The sequence below is a fragment of the Sus scrofa genome, chromosome 15, assembly GCF_000003025.6.
Source record: "Sus scrofa isolate TJ Tabasco breed Duroc chromosome 15, Sscrofa11.1, whole genome shotgun sequence".
In the NCBI taxonomy this organism is placed as follows: domain Eukaryota; kingdom Metazoa; phylum Chordata; class Mammalia; order Artiodactyla; family Suidae; genus Sus; species Sus scrofa.
Window position 1 is genome coordinate 105,705,972 of NC_010457.5, and position 20,957 is coordinate 105,726,928.

Below are 20,957 nucleotides of genomic sequence, written 5' to 3' on the forward strand. Positions count from 1 at the left end.
TGCTCAGTTCCTTTACAAAACCTGTTTACAGGAATGCACATCTGTCGTTCCCTAGGACACATCAACAAAGAATCGTCGTCATTGTATCCACGCTTCAAAGGAAAGCCACCATGAAAAAACACAGCAAACCTCCAGGAGGGCCCCTGGGCATGCCCGCCTTGATCACTCTTGGCTCCCGAGTGACAAATCCCACACTACATTCTATGGAGGTGCCTTCCCCAACAGGAAGGCAGATCTCAACGGTAAGAAGCCCGAGACATGCCAAGTGTCACTTCCTCATGCCACTCACCTTAGAAAACAGCCACCTAAGTCCAGCTGGAGGTGGGAATGAGACTAGTCCTCAACCACACACATTCTGCAATCAGACTGTCTGCACTCATATTACCCCCACTTACTCACTGTGATCTTGGGCAGGCTAGTTAGTCTTACTGAGGCTCTATTTCCTCATCTGTAGAATGGGAATAACAATAATACCTCCATAAGGCGACTATGGGGGCTCAGTTCATGCATATAAAATACTCTGCACCACTCTTGTCCCATAGTTGGTACTTATTATTATGATCGTTATCATTCTTTCCATTTATCACCTGACTCAGCCAGCAAGAACCCAACACAGATAATGAGATTAGGGCTCCCTGAAGCTGCCTCAGCCAAAGCCGTGACTGTCTGGGGGCGGGGCCTCGGAATCCTCCTTGCCTCTCTTCCCATTAACCCAAAAGTGATCAAAGTTGAAAGTCAAGTGTCCATTCGACACCTGCAACTAATAAGTTCTTGTTCCCATCCTGTTTCCACAGACAAAGAAGGGAATATGAAACTCCACCAGGACAGAAGCAGCCACTTGTTCCAGGGGCCCCCTGCGGAAAGATGTCTTTTCCCTCCTGTAGCATCTGCCACTGGCTCAGAAAAAAACACACCTGGGGAAGCGAAGAAGAAGGTTGTGTATGTGTGTGTGTATGTGTGTGCATCTGTGTGCATGCACACACATTTGTACTTAAAAGGTTAATCTCGGAGTTCCCATCGTGACGCAGTGGTTAACGAATCTGACCGGGAACCATGGGGTTGCAGGTTCGATCCCTGGCCTTGCTCAGTGGGTTAAGGATCCAGTGTTGCGGTGAGCTGTGGTGTAGGTCACAGAGGCAGCTTGGATCCCACATTGCTGTGGCTGTGGTGTAGGCCAGCAGCTGTAGCTCCGATTCGACCCCTAGCCTGGGAACCTCCATATGCCGTGGGAGCAGTCCAAGAAATGGCAAAAAGACAAAAATAAATAAATAAATAATTTTTAAAAAGTTAATCTCAATTTAGGAATGACGTAACACAAAGGGATGTCTCCGAGAACTGGCCTTACTTGCTTCTGAGCTCACCAGATGCAGCTGGACTAGAGCTTTGGTAATTTATTGAAATTTGAAAATAGTGAAATACATGGAATTTCAGCGGCCCTTGATTTTACCTTCAAGGATATGATGTTACCACACTCTCTGGTGGCAACAGAATCCTTCTTCTATTAAGGGGCTGAGAGTCATCTGTAAACATGTACAGACAGAATTTGAGTTTGTGAGTAGCTGACCCACTTTGAACTCAAAATGCTGGAACCCGGCAATGGTTTTGCTTAATGGAAGGGCTGTCACCTTTAAAAATGTAGGATGAATTCTGCAGGTTTATCAACCCCTTCAGAAGTCAGTTCACCTTCCTTAGAAATGTCCTCAGCTCTCTCTGGCCTGATCCTGCCTTGCGGTTCTATATGGGTCGTGGTGGTTGGGAGCCACCTGTGCTGAGTAGGACGAGCAGGGGCTTCAGAATGCTCTGCCCCCTGGCAGCCGTGTGACTTGAACACAGGGACCTCCTCTGTGTACACAGATAATGATGCCGACCTCACAGGGCTGATGGGAAGGTGAAAGGCGATGGTGCATTTCTGTGAAAGCATCTTGTGTCTGATTGGGAACTACAGCAATGTTAGTTCGTGGCGGGCATTTGTGCCATCTGAGGTGGCCCTGAGGAGCCATGGGCACGTCAGCTGGTCCCGGTTGCCAGTGAGGGAGGTCTCTTTCCGTCTGTTCAGGATTTTCTCAGATTTCCCGTGTCTAAGTGATTTAAACTTTTCCATCTGTAACAGAAGGGCCTCTGTCCTCCCAGGCTCCCCTGGACCAGGAGTAAACAGCAGACCTGACCTTCCAGGGTCACTCAGGCCCAAGACCACTCTCACACCCAGGTCAACCCAGAACTGAACCAGGCTCAGGAGACAGGAATCCCTTCCCTTAACCTACATCTATGATTTAGCACAAGAAAGCAGTGTTTTCCACTATATTAAAACTCTGTAAATGTTTAACTACAATAGAGAAATTAAGGCTTGGCTTGTCAGTCATACCACACACAAACCATTTGAGTTTCCACATAGATTTCCCAGTGCAAACCTTGTCAAACAAAATATACAAGGTCAGTATTCAGAAAAGGGCAGTTGGTGGGCAGCTGGCACCTAGACAGCGAAGATCTCCAGGAACATAAATTTCCTATGTGCGTGCATTGGGTTAATCATGTTCTTAACGTCACAAAATTATAATATCACCCTGAATACATTTGGTTGAATTTCCTTCCTCAATCAACTCTAAACACATAGGATGCTTGTGTGTGTTTCTGATCTTTTTTTTTTTTTTGAACACTAAAAAGTGAGAAACATTTTTATTTTTCCTCCTGTGAAACTGAACTCCCTGAAACTCAGCACACATATACATTTCATAGATCCAAGTTCACACGTTAAAAGGCAAACTAAGGCGTTCCCTTGTCAGAGTTCTTGCTACGGCACAGTGGGCGAATGATCTGGCTCGTCTCTGTGGAGGTGCCAGTTCGATCCCCAGCCTGGTGCAGTGGGTTAAAGATTTGCCATTGCTGCAGTTGTAGGTCGGAGCTCTGGTTGGAACTTGATCCCTGGCCCAGGAACTTCCACATGCCACGACAGCAACCAAAAGGGAAGAAAAAGGGGGTGGGGGGTTCCCTTTTTCAGCAGATGAAGGATCTGGCATTGTCACTGCAATGGCTCTGGTCACTACACTGGTGCAAGTTCAATCCCTGGCCCAGGAACTTCTGCATGCTGCTAGTGCAAAAAAAAAAAAAAAAAAAAAAAATCTGGGCATTCCCGTTGTGGCTCAGCAATAACAAACCTACCTGGTGTTCATGAGGACCTGGGTTCAAACTCTGGCCCCGATCATAAGGATCATAAGGATCGGGGCCAGAGTTTGAACCCATGTCCTCATGGATACTAGGTAGGTTTGGGTTAAGGATCCAGCATTGCCGCGAGCTATGGTGTAGGTCACAGACATGGCTCAGATCCCGAGTTGCTGTGGTTGTGGTATAGGCTGGCAGCTATAGCTCCAATTCAACCCCTAGCCTGGGAACTTCCATATGCTACAGGTGCAGCTCTAAAAAAAAGAAAATATCTAAACTAAAAGTAGAGTAGAAATTTTCAGCAACTTCTGAATAATTGGAAGCAGGAGGCACCCCTAGTGTCTCTCTCTGTGTGTATGCACACTCACATGTTTTGGGCTTTTTGGACATTAAAAAAACAAAAAAAAAAAACAAAAACAAAAAAAAACTGGGCTAAAGTTATGACACATAGTGATTTTTTTTAAAGTTATGTTCTTTTTGAGGGGGGAGAGTCTTTTTTTGCCCTTTCTAGGGCTGCTCCTGTGGCATATGGAGGTTCCCAGGCTAGGGGTCGAATGGGAGCTATAGCTGCCGGCCTACACCACAACCACAGCAACAGGGGATCCAAGCTATGTCTGCAACCTGCACCACAGTTGATGGCAACACCGGATCCTTCACCCACTGAGTGAGGCCAGGGATCGAACCCAAGTCCTCACGGATACTAGTCGGCTTCGTTAACCACTGAGCCACAACAGGAACTCCTAAAGTTATGTTCTTATAGCACACATGTAGAGACACCTAGATATTCTGCTAATGGCAAAACCTGGAGAGAAGTGTCCTCTCTCAAGTAAATATCATAGAAATAAGCCTAGTTACAAACACTATAGTAACTACATATAATTAGCTCATTTAATCCTCAGGGCAACTTTATGAGGTGGGCAGTAAGGTTACCCCTATTTTACAGAGGAAGAAATTGAGGTTTAGAGAGATTACATGAGGTAAGCAAATACAAATGTATATTCCTATTTTCTGCCCTTTCTTACCTAAAAGACTGCATAGTCCACATTCTAAGCCTTGCTTTTTTCCCATAAAAACACAAGCTAAGATTTCTCCCTCTCCAGACACAGAAATCTCAGCTCTGTCATTTCCATCTGGATCAGTTTCCCCAACGGCAAGAGAAAGAAAGACAATATTTGCTCACAAAGGCCCTTGAATTTAGCATGTTTATTTTACTTTATTTATTTCTGGGGGTGGTGGTGCACCCATGGATATGGACATTTCCAGGAGTCAAATCAGAGCCGTAGCAGCCAGCCTTTGTCACAACCACAGCAATGCCAGATCCAAGTCAAGTCTGCAGCCTACATCACAGCTCATGGTAACACCAGATCCTCAACCCACCAAGCAGGGCCAGGACTCGAACCCATATCCTCATGGATACTAGTCAGGTTCATTACCGCTGAGCCACAATGGGAAATCTACATTTATATTTCTTAGAGGAATCCGAGGCTGTGTTACTGGTGGGTGGGGTGTGTGTGCATAACCACATTCCCAAGATGCAAAGCAGCCCCACTCTAGTGACCAGCTTCCAGGTTGGTCTGCTTTACTTCTCAGCCCTGGGTACAGAAGCCACATCACACCTGGTGGCTCCCAGTGAGATTCGATAAGATATAACGTGTCATTTGTCCCCTGCTGGCAACAGGATTTAGATAGCTGCCATATTGGGGTGTTTGTTTTTAAATTTTTCTCCAGGCTCCAAAAGCTTTGAAATTACCTCCTATCTCAGAAGAACCACCCAGAGTCCTGGACCCCCTGGGGAGTCAACTTAAAGCCAATGAGCCCCCAGCAGAGCTCTTCATCTTCCCCGTGGAGATTCATTTCCACACCCAACATCCCCCAAAGGGAAAAGCAGGAAGAAGAGGTAGGTCCTGGTAAAGGGGTCTCCTGAGGGAACCCAGGCAGGCCAGAAAGGACTGGGGGTGGGTCCCCCTAAGGCAACCCTCTCCTAAATCACGGCTGACCCGCCTCATGATTGCCACTGACATCTCAGTATTTGTTCTACGGCTGTTCTAAATTCTCACTATGAAGAAGAATGTCCAAGTGTTGAGCTGAAATGACCAGTCGATGGAAGGGGACATAAGAGAACTTTCTGAGGTGATGAAAACGTTCTAAATCTTGGTTGGTTGCATGGATATATACATTTGTCAAAACTCATGGATAAATACATTTGTCAAAAACTGTACATTTAAGATCTGTGCATGTCACTGTGTGTTGAGTTAACCTTTCAAAAAAATTATTTAGCTCCTTTAAAAAAAAAAAACCTTGTTCTTAAATGTAGGGTTTTTTTTTTTTTTTTTTTTTTTTCGTCTTTTTGCTACTTCTTTGGGCTGCTCCCGCGGCATATGGAGGTTCCCAGGCTAGGGGTTGAATCGGAGCTGTAGCCACTGGCCTACGCCAGAGCCACAGCAACGCAGGATCCAAGCCGCATCTGCAACCTACACCACAGCTCACGGCAACGCCGGATCGTTAACCCACTGAGCAAGGGCAGGGACCAAACCCGCAACCTCATGGTTCCTAGTCGGATTCGTTAACCACTGCGCCACGACGGGAACTCCGGGTTTTGTTTTTTTTTAATATTCAGATATGATAAGGCCAACAGCTCAGGAGACAACTGCCATTGAAAAGACAGTCTGGGGATTCCCACTGTGACACAGCGGGTTGAGGATCCGGCATTGCCATAGCTGTGGTATGGGTCGCAGCTACAGCTCGGATTCAATCCCTAGCTGGGGGACTTCCACGGGTGTGGCCAAAAAAAGGGAAAAGAACAGAAAAGACAGTCTGATACTCACAGTTCCCAAGAGGAAGGGGCATGCCATGCCCTGCAGGGCCACATGGAGAAGAACCAGGGTCAGTTAGGAGGCAGAAGGACTGCAGGGGGTGGAGAATGGGCAAGAGTCTTTATTGTACTTTTTGCAGGAAGGAATGGGTGAGGCAGGACAAGCAGGTTAAGCAGGTTTGGGATTGGCTAGTTTGAATAGTTTGGGCAGGCTCTGTGCATCAAGGCTCTATCCCTGTTGTCTGGTGCCTGGCCCTGGCCCAGTGTAAGAGCTGAATAAAGGAGGTCATGGCGGGGTCAGTCTCTAGGTTGGTTGGCTTTCATATGAAATGTGCACTTGCAGGTGGCCCTTTACAGTCTCTAGGAATTGGCTAGCCCTGGGAGGGATAGTCTCTCCAGGATCAGTAAGCTTCCAGATATCAAAACACTAGAATGAAAAGACATGCTTAATACACATGAAGACAGGACTACTAGCAAGATTCAGTGAAATCCCAATTATCTTCCATGATGGCCCTGGGAGGAAGGTCCTCAGGCCATCGTGAACCAGATTCTTAAACCTATTAGATCCATTGAGCTTGCCGACACACTACTAAATGAAAAGTAGGAATAAAATACAGAGAAAGTGAATCCACTGAGTCCTTCCTCCTTTTGTATATCAGTGAGGACTCTTTCAGGAACAAGTGTTTGAAGCCTAACTCAAATTCTTTTAAGCAAAAAAAGAAATGAATTCGCTCATGTAATTAAGTAGCTCAGTTGGATCCAGGCTTCAGAAAAAGTCACCTGGGCACTATTTGTCTAAGTCTCTCAGCTCTGATAGCGTCTCCTCTCAAGAAGGTTGTCCCCACGTGGTGGTAAAAATGGCCTTCTGTGAATCCATGATAACCTCTTAACCCCAGTAGAAAAGATGTGCCTTGAAGTTCCCTCGTGGCACAGGAGGTTAAGGATCCAGCACTGCTGCTGCTGCAGCTCAGGTCACTACTGTGGAGCAGGTTTGATCCCTGACCCAGGAACCTCCACATGCCACAGGCACAGCCAAAAAGGAAAAAGAAAGGATTTGACTCTTAAAATCTCTTGCAGAAATTACCAAAATTGTCTTTAACTGACCAGACTTGAGCTATGTGCCTACTCTGCACCCAATCACTGTGGCTGAGGCAGCTGCAGTCATGTGCCCATGCCTGGATCAAGGGACTTACCACCCAAACCACATGGTGTGAGGGAGAGAGAAAGGGGTCCCCCAAAAGAAAAGACAGCTGGCACAAAACCACAGATGTCTCCTACAAGTTGGCTTTCTTTCTTCTTCTAGGTGCTCCACACTCTGAGTCAACACTAGAAACAGAAGAAGACTCCAAGCCTTTATGGAGGCCTCCCCTGAAGCAGATGTTCCTGAAAAAGCCAAGGGAGTTAACAGTGCATCTTCCAGGGGACACAGGCAGGGACACACTCTCACCTCAAGGTAGCTGTTCCTTCCCTCCAACATCCCACAGGGATCTCACTCCAAAAGGGGCAAGGCAAGACACATAAGAGTCCTCAGCCTCAAAAAAGGAGGCTAGAAGGGAGGCAGCTCCTCCCCAGCCACTTGAAGATGGCTTCTGTTCAGACAGCAGCTGCCTTAACCAAAGTGCTGCTGCGAAACCAACTATGCATCTAGCTCACAAATTATTTACTAAATCAACCCCTAAGTTTTGTTCGTTTGTTTGCTTGCTTTGGGGGGAGCCACACATGTGGCATATGGAAGTCCAGGCTAGGGGTCAAATTAGAGCCGAAGCTTCCAGCCTAAACCACAGCCACAGCAATGCCAGATCCAAGCCGTGTCTGTGACCTACACCACAGCTCACAGCAACGCCAGATCCTCAACCCACTGAGCAAGGCCAGGATCGAACCTGCATCCTCATGGTTGCTACTCAGATTCGTGACCACTGAGCCACAACAGGAACTCCTCGACTAAGATTTCCTGGTTGCAGATATAAAACAGTACCAAACTTACTAAATGTTTGTTACATGCTCTATAGTTTTTCCTATGTTTTTAACCAATGAAATATCATTTCTAATCTATGTAGGACTATGTATTTATTCATTAGTAGTTCGTAATATCCAGAAAAATCTTCACCCCAATTTTTTGTCTTATGTCTTTTTAGGGCCACACTCATGGCATATGGAAGTTCCCAGGCTAGGGGTCTAATCGGAGCTGTAGCTGCCGGCCTACACCACAGCCACAGCAATGCCAGATCCAAGCCACGTCTGTGACCTACACCACAGCTCACCGCAATGCCGGAACCCTAACCCACAGAGCAAGGCCAGGGATGGAACCCAAATCCTCATGGATACTAGTCAGGTTTATTGGCCACTGAGTCATGACGGGAGTTTTTAAAACATCATATGGACTTCTGAAGTCATACACATGAGTGCATCAAAGTGTATATTTTTATGTGTTAATAGGTTGGAAATAATGGGCCATATGTAGAAAGCTCTTCATTTTCAGAAAACAGAACCTCCTTCCCCAAGGGCAAGATGACAGTATCACAAATGCTAAGTGATCTCTGACAAGCGGTAATCAGAAGTAGAAGGATGACATTAATAGTTTGTTTTTTGTTTTGTTTTGTTTTGTTTTATCTTTTTGCCTTTTCTAGGGCCGCTCCTGCAGCACATGGAGATTCCCAGGCTAGAGGTCTAATTGGAGCTGTAGCCTCCAGCCTACTCCAGAGCCACAGCAACTCGGGATCCGAGCCACGTCTACAACCTACACCACAGCTCACGGCAACACCGGATCCTTAACCCACTAAGAAAGGCCAGGGATCGAACCCGCAACCTCATGGTTCCTAGTCGGATTCGTTAACCACTGAGCCACGATGGGAACTCCGACATTAATAGTTACGGAGTTCTTCCTCTGCATTTCTCTCATTTACTCCTCACGACAGTCCTACCCACATTTCAGATCAGAAATTGGAAGCCCTGGGAGATGGGCACCTTGTTTGAGGTCACACAACTACAAATGGCCTCACTGGGATTGGAGCTGAGGCCTTCAGTGCCAGAATCAGTCCTCTTAACAATTCCACTGCACTGCCCTCAGAATCAACAAAACAATGAACCCAGATCAGGGCGTTCTTGGGATATTTCGGTTTGGAGAATGTCTTTTGATTATTGAGACAGGGACTTGTTTACCACAAGTGAGAGTTAATCATCCTAAAGACCTTGAAGTTTTCTTTTTGCAAAAAATCCAGATATGGGCAAGGGTCACCCTGTGTGCAGACAGGTAAGAAAGCAGCTTCCCGCCTGTGCACCCCTAGGTCGGGGCACAGCCTGAGCCACCAGGAGGGATGGCGACACCTGGGAATTTGGTCTTTGGTGCGGCTTTCCTCACACTGCCCTCCTCTTGTTTTGAGCTGCCATGTCCACTGGGGACCGAGTGTCTAGAACTTGTCCATCCTCTGCCAGGAGGAAGCTGGTCTACATCTCTGATCCCCTGGTTATTCAGTATGTTAGTTAGTTCAGTATATTCAGTATGTGACTCAGCCTGGTAGTAGATGCATTTAATAAGAGTCCAGGAGTTCCCTTGTGATGCTTTGGGTTAAGGATCTGGCATTGCCGCTGCAGCAGATCAGGTTGCTGCTGTGACTCAGGTTCAATCCAAACTCCCACATGCCATGGGTGTAGCCAAAAATAAAACAAAAAAAAACAATAATAAAATTGGGGGGTGGGGGTGAGTTCCCATTGTGGCACAGTGGAAACGAAACCGACTAGTAACCATGAGGTTGCAGGTTTGATCCCTGGCCTCGCTCAGTGGGTTAAGGATCCAGCATTGCCGTGAGCTGTGGTGTAGGGTGCAGACATGGCTCAGATCCTGTCCAGGCAGCTGTAGTTCTGATTAGACCCCTAGCCTAATTCTGCAAGTGCAGCCCTAAAAAGCACAAACGAAAAATTTTTTTTTGCTTTTTAGGGCTGCACCTGTGGCTTATGGAAGTTCCCAGGCTAGGGGTCGAATCAGAGCTGCAGCTGCCAGCCTATACCACAGCCACAGAAACACAGGGATCTGAGCTGAGTCTGCAGCCTACACCACAGCTCATGGCAACACCAGATCCCTGACTCACTGAGCAAGGCCAGGGATAGAACAGGCATCCTTGTGGATATTAGTCATTGCCGCTGCACCACAACAGGAACTCCCAACAATAATAAATTTAAGAGTCCAAAGAGGCAAGATTTTCCTGGCTATCATTCTCACACAGGGACAAGGGTATTTAGAGCAAGTAAGACTGCCTCACTGCCCCATTTACTTGCTTAGCCCTGGATCATTTCACTTCTACTATCATAAAAATGAAGCCAGAATTTATATATGCACATACACACAAGCATATTTTATTTTATTGCTGAACCACCCAAGACTAAATTGCAGTCTTTGTACATTTCATCCTTTATCAACCCACATCTCCAAAGTGCAAGGATATCCTCTCTCATAACCACAGTACAATTATCACATTCAAGAAAATCAACATTGGCGTAATACTGTTTTCTAATATGCAGACCATATTCAAATTTCTCTAATTATACTAATAATATTCCTTAGAGTTTTTTTCCCCAATTAATCCAGAATTCAACTCAGAATCATACATCAGATTTAGTTGTCACATCACTTTAGACTCTTTAGAACACTTCCTTAGTTTCATTTTTCATGACACTGACTTTTTTTGTCTGCACCAGTGACATATAGAAGTTCCTGGGCCAAGGATCAAACCCGTGCCATGGAGCAATCCAAGACGCTGCAGTGACAATGCTGGGTCCTTAACCCACGGCACCACAAGGGAGCTCCTCGTGACACTGACGTTTTTTGAAGAGGATAGGCTAGTTGCTTTACAGAATTACCTTCAATTTGGATTTGTCTGTTTCCTCAGGATTAGATTCAGATCAAACATTTTTGGCAAGAATAGCATATAGGTGATATTGTGATCTTCTCAGAGCATCACATCAAGGGACACAAAATAGCCCTTTATATTTATTCCACACGCTATAACTTGTTCCATTATAAGTGATATTAAATTACACTATTTGGTTAAAGAAGTGTCTGCCAGATTTCTCCATTGTAAAGACAACTCTTCCCTTTGTAAATAAGTAGCTTGTGATACTTTGAGGCCATGTGTGAAGTCAGCTCTCAAACACAAACAGCAAGTGTGTGTTGAACGTGAAACAGAGACCACTCTCTCTGAGCCTAAGGCAAGGTCTCAATCACTTAGATCACTGGGTTTCACCCCCCCCCCAGCAGTCCCTGCCAATTTTGAGAAAGAGTGAAAGAAATAGATAACAGAGATGGAGGCCAGGGCATGCTTGGTGGACCATTCTCATCCAGCCCTTCACCCTCTCAGTACATCAGGAGGAGGCTGCTTTGTACTTCATGAGCTGGAAGAGCCACGGGATCATTGATTCTGTTTAGAAAAATTGCTTTGTGGTTGGAACTTTGTAGCCAATAGTCCTGTGAGCTTTAAAGCTGAGGTCTCCCTAGTTAGGGAAGGACACTGCAGACTCCCTAGTCTTTCTTCTATCTCAGGAGCCCATCGATAAGATGAAAATAACAGCAGCCACGTTCCATTCCTCCCAGTTCTTGATGCCCCAACGAAGGGCCACTACTCTACCCAAGACTCATCCCATCTTGGCTGTGGGAGACACTGGCCCCTGCTCCTTAGCAGAGCTGGAAAATTGAGACAAACTTGAGAATGAGGGGAACAAATGATCCTAAACACTAGGAGCCATCCACAGATTTAGAAACGAGGTTCCCTCTCCTTCTTGCTGATCCAGATTCTCACTCACGCTCTTTCTCCTTTTGCTTTTGAAGACGATGATGCCCGACCCGAGAATGGGACCCCACCACCGTCCCTGGTTAAAGGAAGAAAAAGTCCAAAGAGCCAGAGGAGCCTGGACAGCCCCAGGACATCAGGCCACAGCTGCCTCACAGCCCCCCCAGTTGTGAGACAGGCCGGGGCGGCACTCCCAGCAGAGAGACAAGGTAACTCCCTCCCAGCAGAGAGACAAGATGCACCCCTGCTCATCTGTGGCTCTGGGCTCCTTCTAATCATCTCCCAAAGCCACACGTAAGCTCTCTGAAAGCCACCCCAGTGAAAAGGGGAAATCAGCAGTGTTTCCAACGATGTCAGTGGGATTAATGTTCACCACGCATATTCCTCAAGAGTCAGTACATGTTTTAAGGGTTTTCTGCACCAACACGCACTGCCAAGCTGTCCTGTGCTTTCCTCACTCCTGGCAGCAGCGGTTGATGACACAGCTCCCTGCGCTCATCAGGGAGAGTCACTGCTGCATTTACTAGGCATTCTCAACACCGAGCCATTATCCTGCCCGGGGCCAGGGAACCTGGGGACCCTGCCAACAGGAAGAGTCCCGGGGTGGGGTGGGGGGAGGGAGTCACCACAGAGCCTGAGGTCTGTGCAGAGAGAGAAGGATGCTGGCTTTCTACTGAACAGTGAGGTAGGCAGGGCCACACCCGCTGTGATCTAGCCCCACTCAGAGTTCTTATTCTCAAGAGCCAACTGTCTAGAGGAGACTAAGACAGCACAACAACCGCTTCCACGGGGGCTTTGATCTAAAGACAGCACATAAAGTAAAAACTGCTGAAAGTCCAAGTTACCCTGGAAGATCTCTTAGGGAGGGGCCTTGCCAGAGACTGACAAGCCATCTTCTAGAAAGTGCAGGCCAACCAGCTGTTCTTCCCTCCTCGGAGGAGGGACGGCTTTCCCGGGTCCTGGTCTGAGCACCAGACGAAGGAGATGGGGTGTGTTTGGATGCCAGACAATGTGAAGAAAGCGTCTCTGTTAACAGCAGGATCACTCTGAGAGGACCTGAGAGCTCCCAAGAAGCACAGCTTTCCTCTCAGCTCACGGTCACTCAGAGACAGATGCCTCGCTATTTAAATCCCTCTTGCTCCCCCTCCCTTCACGCCCCCCCCCCCCCCGCCGCCGCCTCCACCCAAGCATGTCTATTTGAAGTCTTGTAAGCATAAATTCAACATATGGATCAGTAACTCCAAAGTGTGTTTGCAGCTTCTCCACTTAAGACTGAAATGGTCAAAATCAAATCCTCTCTCCCCCACCAAAGAAACTTACAAACTATTTCAAGATGGAACCTTTCTCTTACAATTTCCTCATACCAAATACACACACACAGACACACACACACCCCTACTTGAACATTCTTATAAAGGGAGAATCTGATAGGAGTGAATGCCAGGGCTGTGATGTGACTATGACAAGAGCCTGACGCCTCAGGTGCGTGGGTTGAATGTGTGTAGATGAATGTGTGTGTGTGAGGCACATGTGTGTGCTTGCATAGCTATGTGAGTGCATGTGTGTGCTTGTGTGCACGCATGCACACTTGTGTATGTATGTGTGATTATGTAGGCATACATGCCTGCCTGAAAACAAGTATGCACGTGTTGCTGTATGTCCCTGTTCCTGTGTGGTACATGTGTGTCCTTCTGCATGTATGCCTTGTGAGTGTATGTATGTGCTTGTGTGTGTGTCCACCTTGGTGTAAGTACGTGTGAGTGTGTTTCTGTGTGTGCAGCACACCCCTGTGTATTGTGTGTTTACATACTTGTAAGCATCCACTGTGGCCAATGGTCAGCTCTATTCCTGACCCTTTTGCCTTGGAAATGGGGAAGGTACAGTTATAGAAACACCTTCAATCTCTCTAAGCAAGTGGGGGAAATACAGCTTTCTTCTCCTCCTTGCCCTGAGCCCCCTGGGGTCGCTAAGCAGGCCCAGCATTTGATCCACGTGGCGTGGCTGTGCCACTGCGTACCGCACACAGGCCTGTGACCAAGCGGGAAGCAGAGGCTGGAATCACCGAGCCCTGCGCTCAAGGGCCAGACTGCATACACCTGGAGGACAGGACTCCCTCTCCTTCACACAAGGTGTCCCCGCCAGCCTCACCATGTCCCTGTAGGGCTGCCTGAGGCCCACAGATCCCCCTTTCCTAGATTCACAAAAGGCATAACATAGGCTAGTGCCGATCCCACCTTGTTTACCCCACACTGACTCCAGGTGATGAGGCCTAAATGATGGCTAGGAGCTCCCCAACCCCAGAGGTCAGGCTGACCCTGTACCCCAGCTGGTACCTGAGCACATCTGCATCTGCCCTCTGGGGTTTCAGGGGCACAGTCCCCTAAAATCGTGCTAACACTGCCCATGCTTGTGCTTCTTTTCAAGAAAATTCCGGACACTTCTTGCTGGGCCCAGATGGAGAAAGCATCTACCTGTCCCCCCCAGGGCCTTCCCAAACTGAGCAGCTTCTGTTGGGTAAAGGTAAGATGATACACCCCAGGTCAGCCTCCTTTTCTTAGGGGAAGCTTTTACCTGCAGCTTCCAAAACTTCCCAGCAGCAGAGACATCATTAAAAACAGACACAAGTCAGCCAGTTTCTCCCCTCTTGCTGACACAGAGGTGCTTCTGTAGCTCAGATACAATAACCCAATGTTTGCATAACAAGTTTGCTCTTGCTGGAGCATCTGGGGAGAGACGTTCCCGTGGAATAGCTTGGAGAAGGCCTAATGTGCTGTGTTGATGCCTTGATGAGGATGATAAAGCCCTTTTGGTATTTGCCCAAACTAAACACTGCCTTTTCTCTTCTTTCCAACCACCCTCCAGAGGTGGAGGTGGCTAATTGGTAATCCAATCAGGTCTCCTTGTTATGTGCGTTGGTTCATTGCTGCGAATCCTCTGGCTCCTGACAGCTATCAAGGCAGTTTCCAAAAACCCTTCTGGCATGTTCACTTTTCAGAAAAGAGATGCTGGCTCTGGGCAATAACCATCTTGCAAAAGAAGAGAAAAAAAAATGAAGTCAGAGGGCAATGAATGTCAACCACCCAGGTACCGTCATGAGGTGTGTGTGAGCCGTACAGCCAGCAGACCTCTTGACGAGGGAGATTAAAATCTGCGCTGGTGTGGTGGGTTATGTCATGACTGCCTTAACAAAAAGAGCATGGATTCGGAGCCAGGAGATCTGAGTAGCCCTGGCTTGTCCTTGCCCTATGCTGTCAGATGACTTTGGGTCAATCCTCCCCTGTATCCAAGGTTCCTAAGGGGATCAGCTCCCCCACCAGCAGCTGGCAGGTTCCACATTGCTGCCTTTTATGTGTTGTGTCCGTTGCTGTGGAAGTAGCCACCTAGCACATGGGTTTCCAGAAACTAGAATGCCTTCGGCTCCAAAGTCAGCATTAAAGAACTCCTATCTCCACTCGGGCTGTTCTGTGATAGGAGTCTAAAAATAACTCGGTTCTGAACTGGGGGAAGCAGGAGATAGACAGGTGGAGGCCACTGTCAGCGCAACACAGCTGGTCCAACAGCTGGAACACAAATATGATTCTGTTCACCTGCTGCACATTTGTCCGTTCTGTTTCTAGAGAAGTAGCTCCCCTTTTGGCAAAGTAAAAGCCAGAAGCAGAAAAGGAAATATTTAGGTTACATATTTAAGTTTGTTGTCATTGTCGTCAGTGTCATGTTTCGGTCATTTCAGTGTCCCCAGCGCTCAGCAGAGTCCCTGACACATACGTAGCAGGATCACAATAAATGTTCACTGAAAACTCTTTCAATAATTTCCAAACAAAAGGAAGAAAAAGCAAAAAATGAAATTCATGCTGAATAAATTGAGACTTGCCTAGTCCCATGAGCAATGTTTTGAATCCCACTCACATTCACTGTGAGCTTGTTGAATAAACGAATAACTGAATCTTCAGTCATTCAGTCTGCCAGCAACTGGCCTCTCTCTAGGCTGCCCTCCATTTACAGCTGCTGGACTGCCATATACAGCTGCTGGACCTCCAGTCTTGATGATAATTGGATGGGACCCTAGAAGGCAGACAGTCTTAAACCCACATCTCCCTACAAGGGCCCATAGAACAGATCCAGCTTCCTAAGGTCTCTACTAATGGGAAAGGCTTGTTTTGTTTTGAGAAGCAGTATACTGGAAAAAAAAAAAAATTTCAACTCCTGCAAAGCATTTGCTGCAACCACACCAGAATCTTTGCAGCTATTTATTTGACGAGGAAACCTCCAGTCTTCCTTCTCTTATCTCCCAGACTTTGCCCACATTGCCCTCAAATATTTAGAATGGTTTTAAGTTCCAGGGGAAAGCTCATCTTTTCTGGGACATTTTCCTAATAAATCCACCTCATCTCACTGCCCCATGTAGCTTCCGCCCATTCCTCTCTCTCAATCCCACTTTTATGATTATTATGTTTATCTGCATCTGTTTTCTGTTCAGTTCCAAAATATATTAGAAGAGCCCCGGAGAGCCTCTTATCTTTGTCATATGTCCAAGAAATGAGTGTTGATTGACAGAATACCCCAGCTGCTACAAAGGAAAGCTTTTTGAGGATCATAGTTTTTTTTTTTTTTTTTTAATTTAAAAAAAACCTTGGTAAAGGAAGGAATATGATCTGTCTGATCCTTCTGAGACTTTCAGACTCTGTCAACATCTATTTGGAAATAAATTCTTAAGCAATTAGATCATGATATCTTGCTTTCAGATAGCATAGAGAAATGAGTATAAACCTTCAGAAGGGAAAAAAAAAAAAGATGTGAAGACTTAAGCTGGAATTTGACCCTCTTGGTTGTGTTGGGATATTGCAACACTTAGAAAATTCAAAAAACTTAACCTGGGAGGATACAAGTCAAAACATTTATATGCTCTCCAAATTGCTTATCCTTTTTTTTCTTTTTTCTTTTTCTTTTTTTTTTTTTTTTTTTTTTTTTTTTTTTGTCTTTTAGGGCCGCACCTGTGGCATATGGAGGTTCCCAGGCTAGGGGTCCAAATGGAGCTGTAGCCGCTGGCCTAAGCCGGAGCCACAGCAACTCAGGATCCAAGCCATGTCTGCGACCTACAGCACAGCTCACAGCAACACCAGATCCTTAACCCACTGATCGAGGCCAGGGATCAAGCCCACGTCCTCATGGATGCGGGTGGGGTTCATTAACCACTGAGCCACAACAGGAACTCCCAAATTGCTTATCCTTGATTCAAATCCTTTACCTACTCTCCTAGTCATGGTGGCAGCAACAGAAGTTCTCTTTCAGAAGTTCTTTTATTCACAAGTTTATTACTGCAACAAGTTCAAGGATGTCTGTGCCAATTGTGGGACTCCAGGTCCCATGCGAATTTAAATTCTTCACCTCTTTCAGAGTTTCCAGTTGACCCTTGCTCTTTCCTACATGGATTTTTACTCCCAAAATATGTCTTGCTTTTTAGTCATTTATTGGCATCATTCTCTCTTGCAACTCTTTCTTGGTGTGGTGGTTTTGTTTGTTTGTTCGTCTGTTTGTTTTTTGTCTTTTTGCCTTTTCTAGGGCCGAAGCATATGGAGGTTCCCAGGCTAGGGGTCTAATTGGAGCTGTAGCCGCCGGCCTACACCACAGCCACAGCAATGCAGGATCCAAACCATGTCTGCAACCCACACCATAGCTCACAGCAAGGCCAGATCCTCAACCCACTGAGCAAGGCCAGAGATCGAACCCGAAACCTCATGGTTCCTAGCCAGATTCGTTAGCCACTGCGCCACGATGGGAACTCTGAGGTGTGCTGGTTTTAAAATGTGTCTATGAACTCTCTGACTTTCATTCCTTCAAAGGGAGAAGCCCAATTCTCCTCCTCTGGAATATGGGCTGGACATAGCAGCTCTATATTTACTTCTAATAAATATAGAATATGACAGAAGTGATAGTGTGTGACTTCTAAGACTGATGAGCTATGATAAGAGGAGATGGTCCAGGCGGAATAAAATCCCCAGATGACTGCATCCCTGATTGACATTGTACCTGCAGCCTCACAAGAGACTGCACCAGAATCACAGGGCTAAGCCTCTCCCAGATGCCCACAGAAACTGTGAGCTAGAATAAAGATTTATCAATTTAAGTCATTAGATTTGGGGGTAGTCTGAGACAATATACTTGGTGTCATTTCCTGATGGTCTGCAGTTTGGTAAACAGAAAGATGAAGGGTCTGAGAATATCCCAGTTGGTCTCAAAACACTGATTATTTGGGGACAAACATATGCTAAGTGGTTGACTTTCTCTCTGTTCCCCCCATTTGTCATTTGTGATAATGTGGGTTGTGGGGACCCATGGGGAAAAGGACCCTTCCATGCTTGTAGGATATTTGACAAAGCATGATTTTCCTAGAGTGGCCTTTCTCTTAGCAGTTCGTGCTTTAGTGAAGATGCCCAGAGATTTAAAAGTGGAGAAATCCACTAGATGAGACAGCATGAGGAAGAAGGAAGAACTCAGGCCTAAATGTCCCAAGTTTTAGGTTTTATTCTCAGTTCTACCACCCGTGATTTCTGTGATCACTGGCAAATAAATTCACTGCTTTGGAATTCAGCTTCTCCATTTGGAAAAAGAGGGACTGGGATTAGATCCAGTCCTCCTAGTGTAGGTTCCACAGAACTCCAATTCCTCAGAAGGTTACCAGGCATTTTATTAAAAAATAAGAAAGACAGAGACAGAGACAGACAGACAGACAGAGAGAGAGAAAGAAAGAAAGACGGAAGGAAGGGAGGGAGGAAGGGAAGAAGAAAGAAAGAAAAACAAGTTCTGAGACCAAATAAGTTGGAAAGCAGTGAGCTAAAGTTGAGCAGATTCCTTATTGTGGGAGCCTCTTCTATGCTATTGTGGATTATGGCTCTTCAGGATAGGCTATGCAATGTTTTCCAAACTTAATTAACCACTGAATTCTTCCTTGTTTTTAGCAAAGCATCATGTCCACCTAAGTAGTTTTTGGAACCCACTTTGGAAATTGCTAAACTGATGATTTCCAAGGTTCCCTCCAGCTGTAATGCTGTATGTTCCTAAATAAACCCCTTTCCCAAGGAAACTCTCTCCACGGGGTAGTTCTTTTGTCTAAATCCTGAAGCAGGATCTCAACAGTCATTCAATAATTCATGACTGTTCTTGTTTTCATTTTCCAAACATCAGTTCTGAATCATTGAGTCCACAATGCCTCCAGCTCTGGGTGAAAAGAAGTAGAGGAAGGTAGGAGGAAGCCTGGGTGGCATTAAGGTCCTTTTGCCCCATCCGTGTTTGTTTATAATCCATAAGCAATCATGTTAGTGGATTTACCAGTTCTCAGACGTTGACATAAAGGAAAATGTGGTTGGAGATGGTCGCTTGGCACCCAGCATTTCCTTCCAGAGGCCTTCCTGTACTGCAGAGGCCAGAAAGCTAAAAATCACATTTCCCAGATAACCTTTGCAGTCAGGGGGCTGGCTGCAAACTAGGTTCTGCCAAAGAGATGCACTTGCCTGAGATGTGAAGGGCAGAAGCGAGGCAGAGGCACTCTGGCTACTTAGGCTGGCAAGCGAGCTCACGAAGACTGCGTTAACAGGCAGTTACTGCAGCAACTTTGTAAGCACTGAGTCCTCTAGAGCAGTTCCATTTCTTCTTAAAATACCTTGGTGGTTTCTGTTCGCCACTGAGTCCTGGCCCATATATTCCCCTCTCTTTGCAGAAATTATGGGTGATTCCCATGAGGCTTAGCATGGGGCTAATTTGGATCTGTCATGTACCTGGACCACAGGTCATGGATAGCTGTGTTTGTTGGGACTTCAGAGAGAAGCAGGGATCTTTCTCTCACCACGGTGAAACCCCACAGCTTCAGCAGCCCACACTGAAGGTGTTCTGATGGCCACCTGCAGAGAGTCACTAAAAACCACTGGGGAGTCTCCTTGCCTTTGACAAAAACCTCTCATGATTCCTAGAAGTACAAAGACTCCCCTCCCTCGAATTTGGCTGAAAATGTGATGTTATCACCCCTTGATGCCTTCCAAAGGAGAAAAATGTCAAAAATAATAGCTCTCTCTGAATCCGCTGGAAATTCTTTTAAGAAAAAAAATATGAAGTGCTAAAGAATATTTAATTTCTCTTTATTTTTTGCATATGTACCTATATTTTTTTCTTACAGCACTTGTGAGCTGTGAATTCTACCTGCTTTGCATTTTTTCTGTTTCAGAGAACCTTAGAGTCTAGAGGGAATTCGGGCATCACCTTCATCAGTGTTTAAGCAGGGGAAGCATTTTATCGAACAGACTTTCTGAGCTCCCGTCGTGGCTCAGTGGTTAAAAAGCCCAACTAGTATCCATGAGGACACAGGTTTGATCCCTGGCCTCTCGCAGTGGGTTAAGGATCCGGCGTTGCCATGTGCTGTGGTGTAGGTCACAGACGTGGCTCAGATCTGGAGCTGCTGTGACTGTGGTGTAGGTCGGCAGCTATAGCTCCTATTTGACCCCTAGCCTGGGAACCTCCATATGCCACAGGTGCAGTCCCCAAGAGACATTAAAAAAAAAAAAGCAGACTTTCTGAGGACACCTATAAAGAAAATGGATAAAAGCAGAGCTGCCCGGTTGAAGTGGGGATGGTCGGACTATGTCCTCTCACCAACTTCCTCACAGCCCAGCTAATTCTTTCCCTCCTAAAATGGTTCCTGGGTGTGGGGTCTATGCAGAGCCACCAAAACAGTGAGACTGCAGTTTGAAAACTCTCATTTTATGGATAAGGAAACAGGCCCAGAAAGGCATGGTGATTTGCACCAAGTCACATAGCTTTTACATGGCACATCTAAGGCTCAAACCCAGATCTTCCTGCAACTACTTAAGCCAAAGCGCTTCTCACTAAATCTCACTGCCTCTAATCCCTCTTGTCTAAGTTTCTAGGCTTCAAGGACTAACTGAAGTCCTGCCTTCATTGGAACCCCTCACCTGCCCCCTCGGCCCACACTGATGGCTACTAGCTTAGTTTCCACTAATTCATACCACCTGGGTCTCTTATCAGGCATTCCCTTACTTCATCTTTTTTTACTCTTTTAACTCTTTTTCCAAGATTTAAAACTCCTAGGGATAGATCCCCCTGATCTACTTCTGAATATTCCAGAACACTGCCCATAAATATTGTCTGAAACTGGGAGTACTAAACACTTTAATTGTTCCCCAATATCCATTTTCCCCATT

General features: G+C 46.2%; 1 protein-coding gene across 4 annotated transcripts in view; it reads left to right on the forward strand.

Annotated features, from left to right (window-relative positions):
- KIAA2012 (KIAA2012 ortholog) overlaps window positions 1-20,957 on the forward strand; it is a 135,502-nt gene that overhangs the window by 24,769 nt on the left and 89,776 nt on the right. For all 4 annotated transcript variants that reach the window (XM_005672082.3, XM_021075192.1, XM_021075194.1 and 1 more), the window contains 6 exons: window positions 56-242; window positions 795-934; window positions 4,885-5,053; window positions 7,272-7,421; window positions 11,787-11,957; window positions 14,173-14,268. In XM_005672082.3, the coding sequence (XP_005672139.3) occupies window positions 56-242; window positions 795-934; window positions 4,885-5,053; window positions 7,272-7,421; window positions 11,787-11,957; window positions 14,173-14,268 (913 nt within the window). The remainder of the gene's footprint in view (window positions 1-55; window positions 243-794; window positions 935-4,884; window positions 5,054-7,271; window positions 7,422-11,786; window positions 11,958-14,172; window positions 14,269-20,957) is intronic.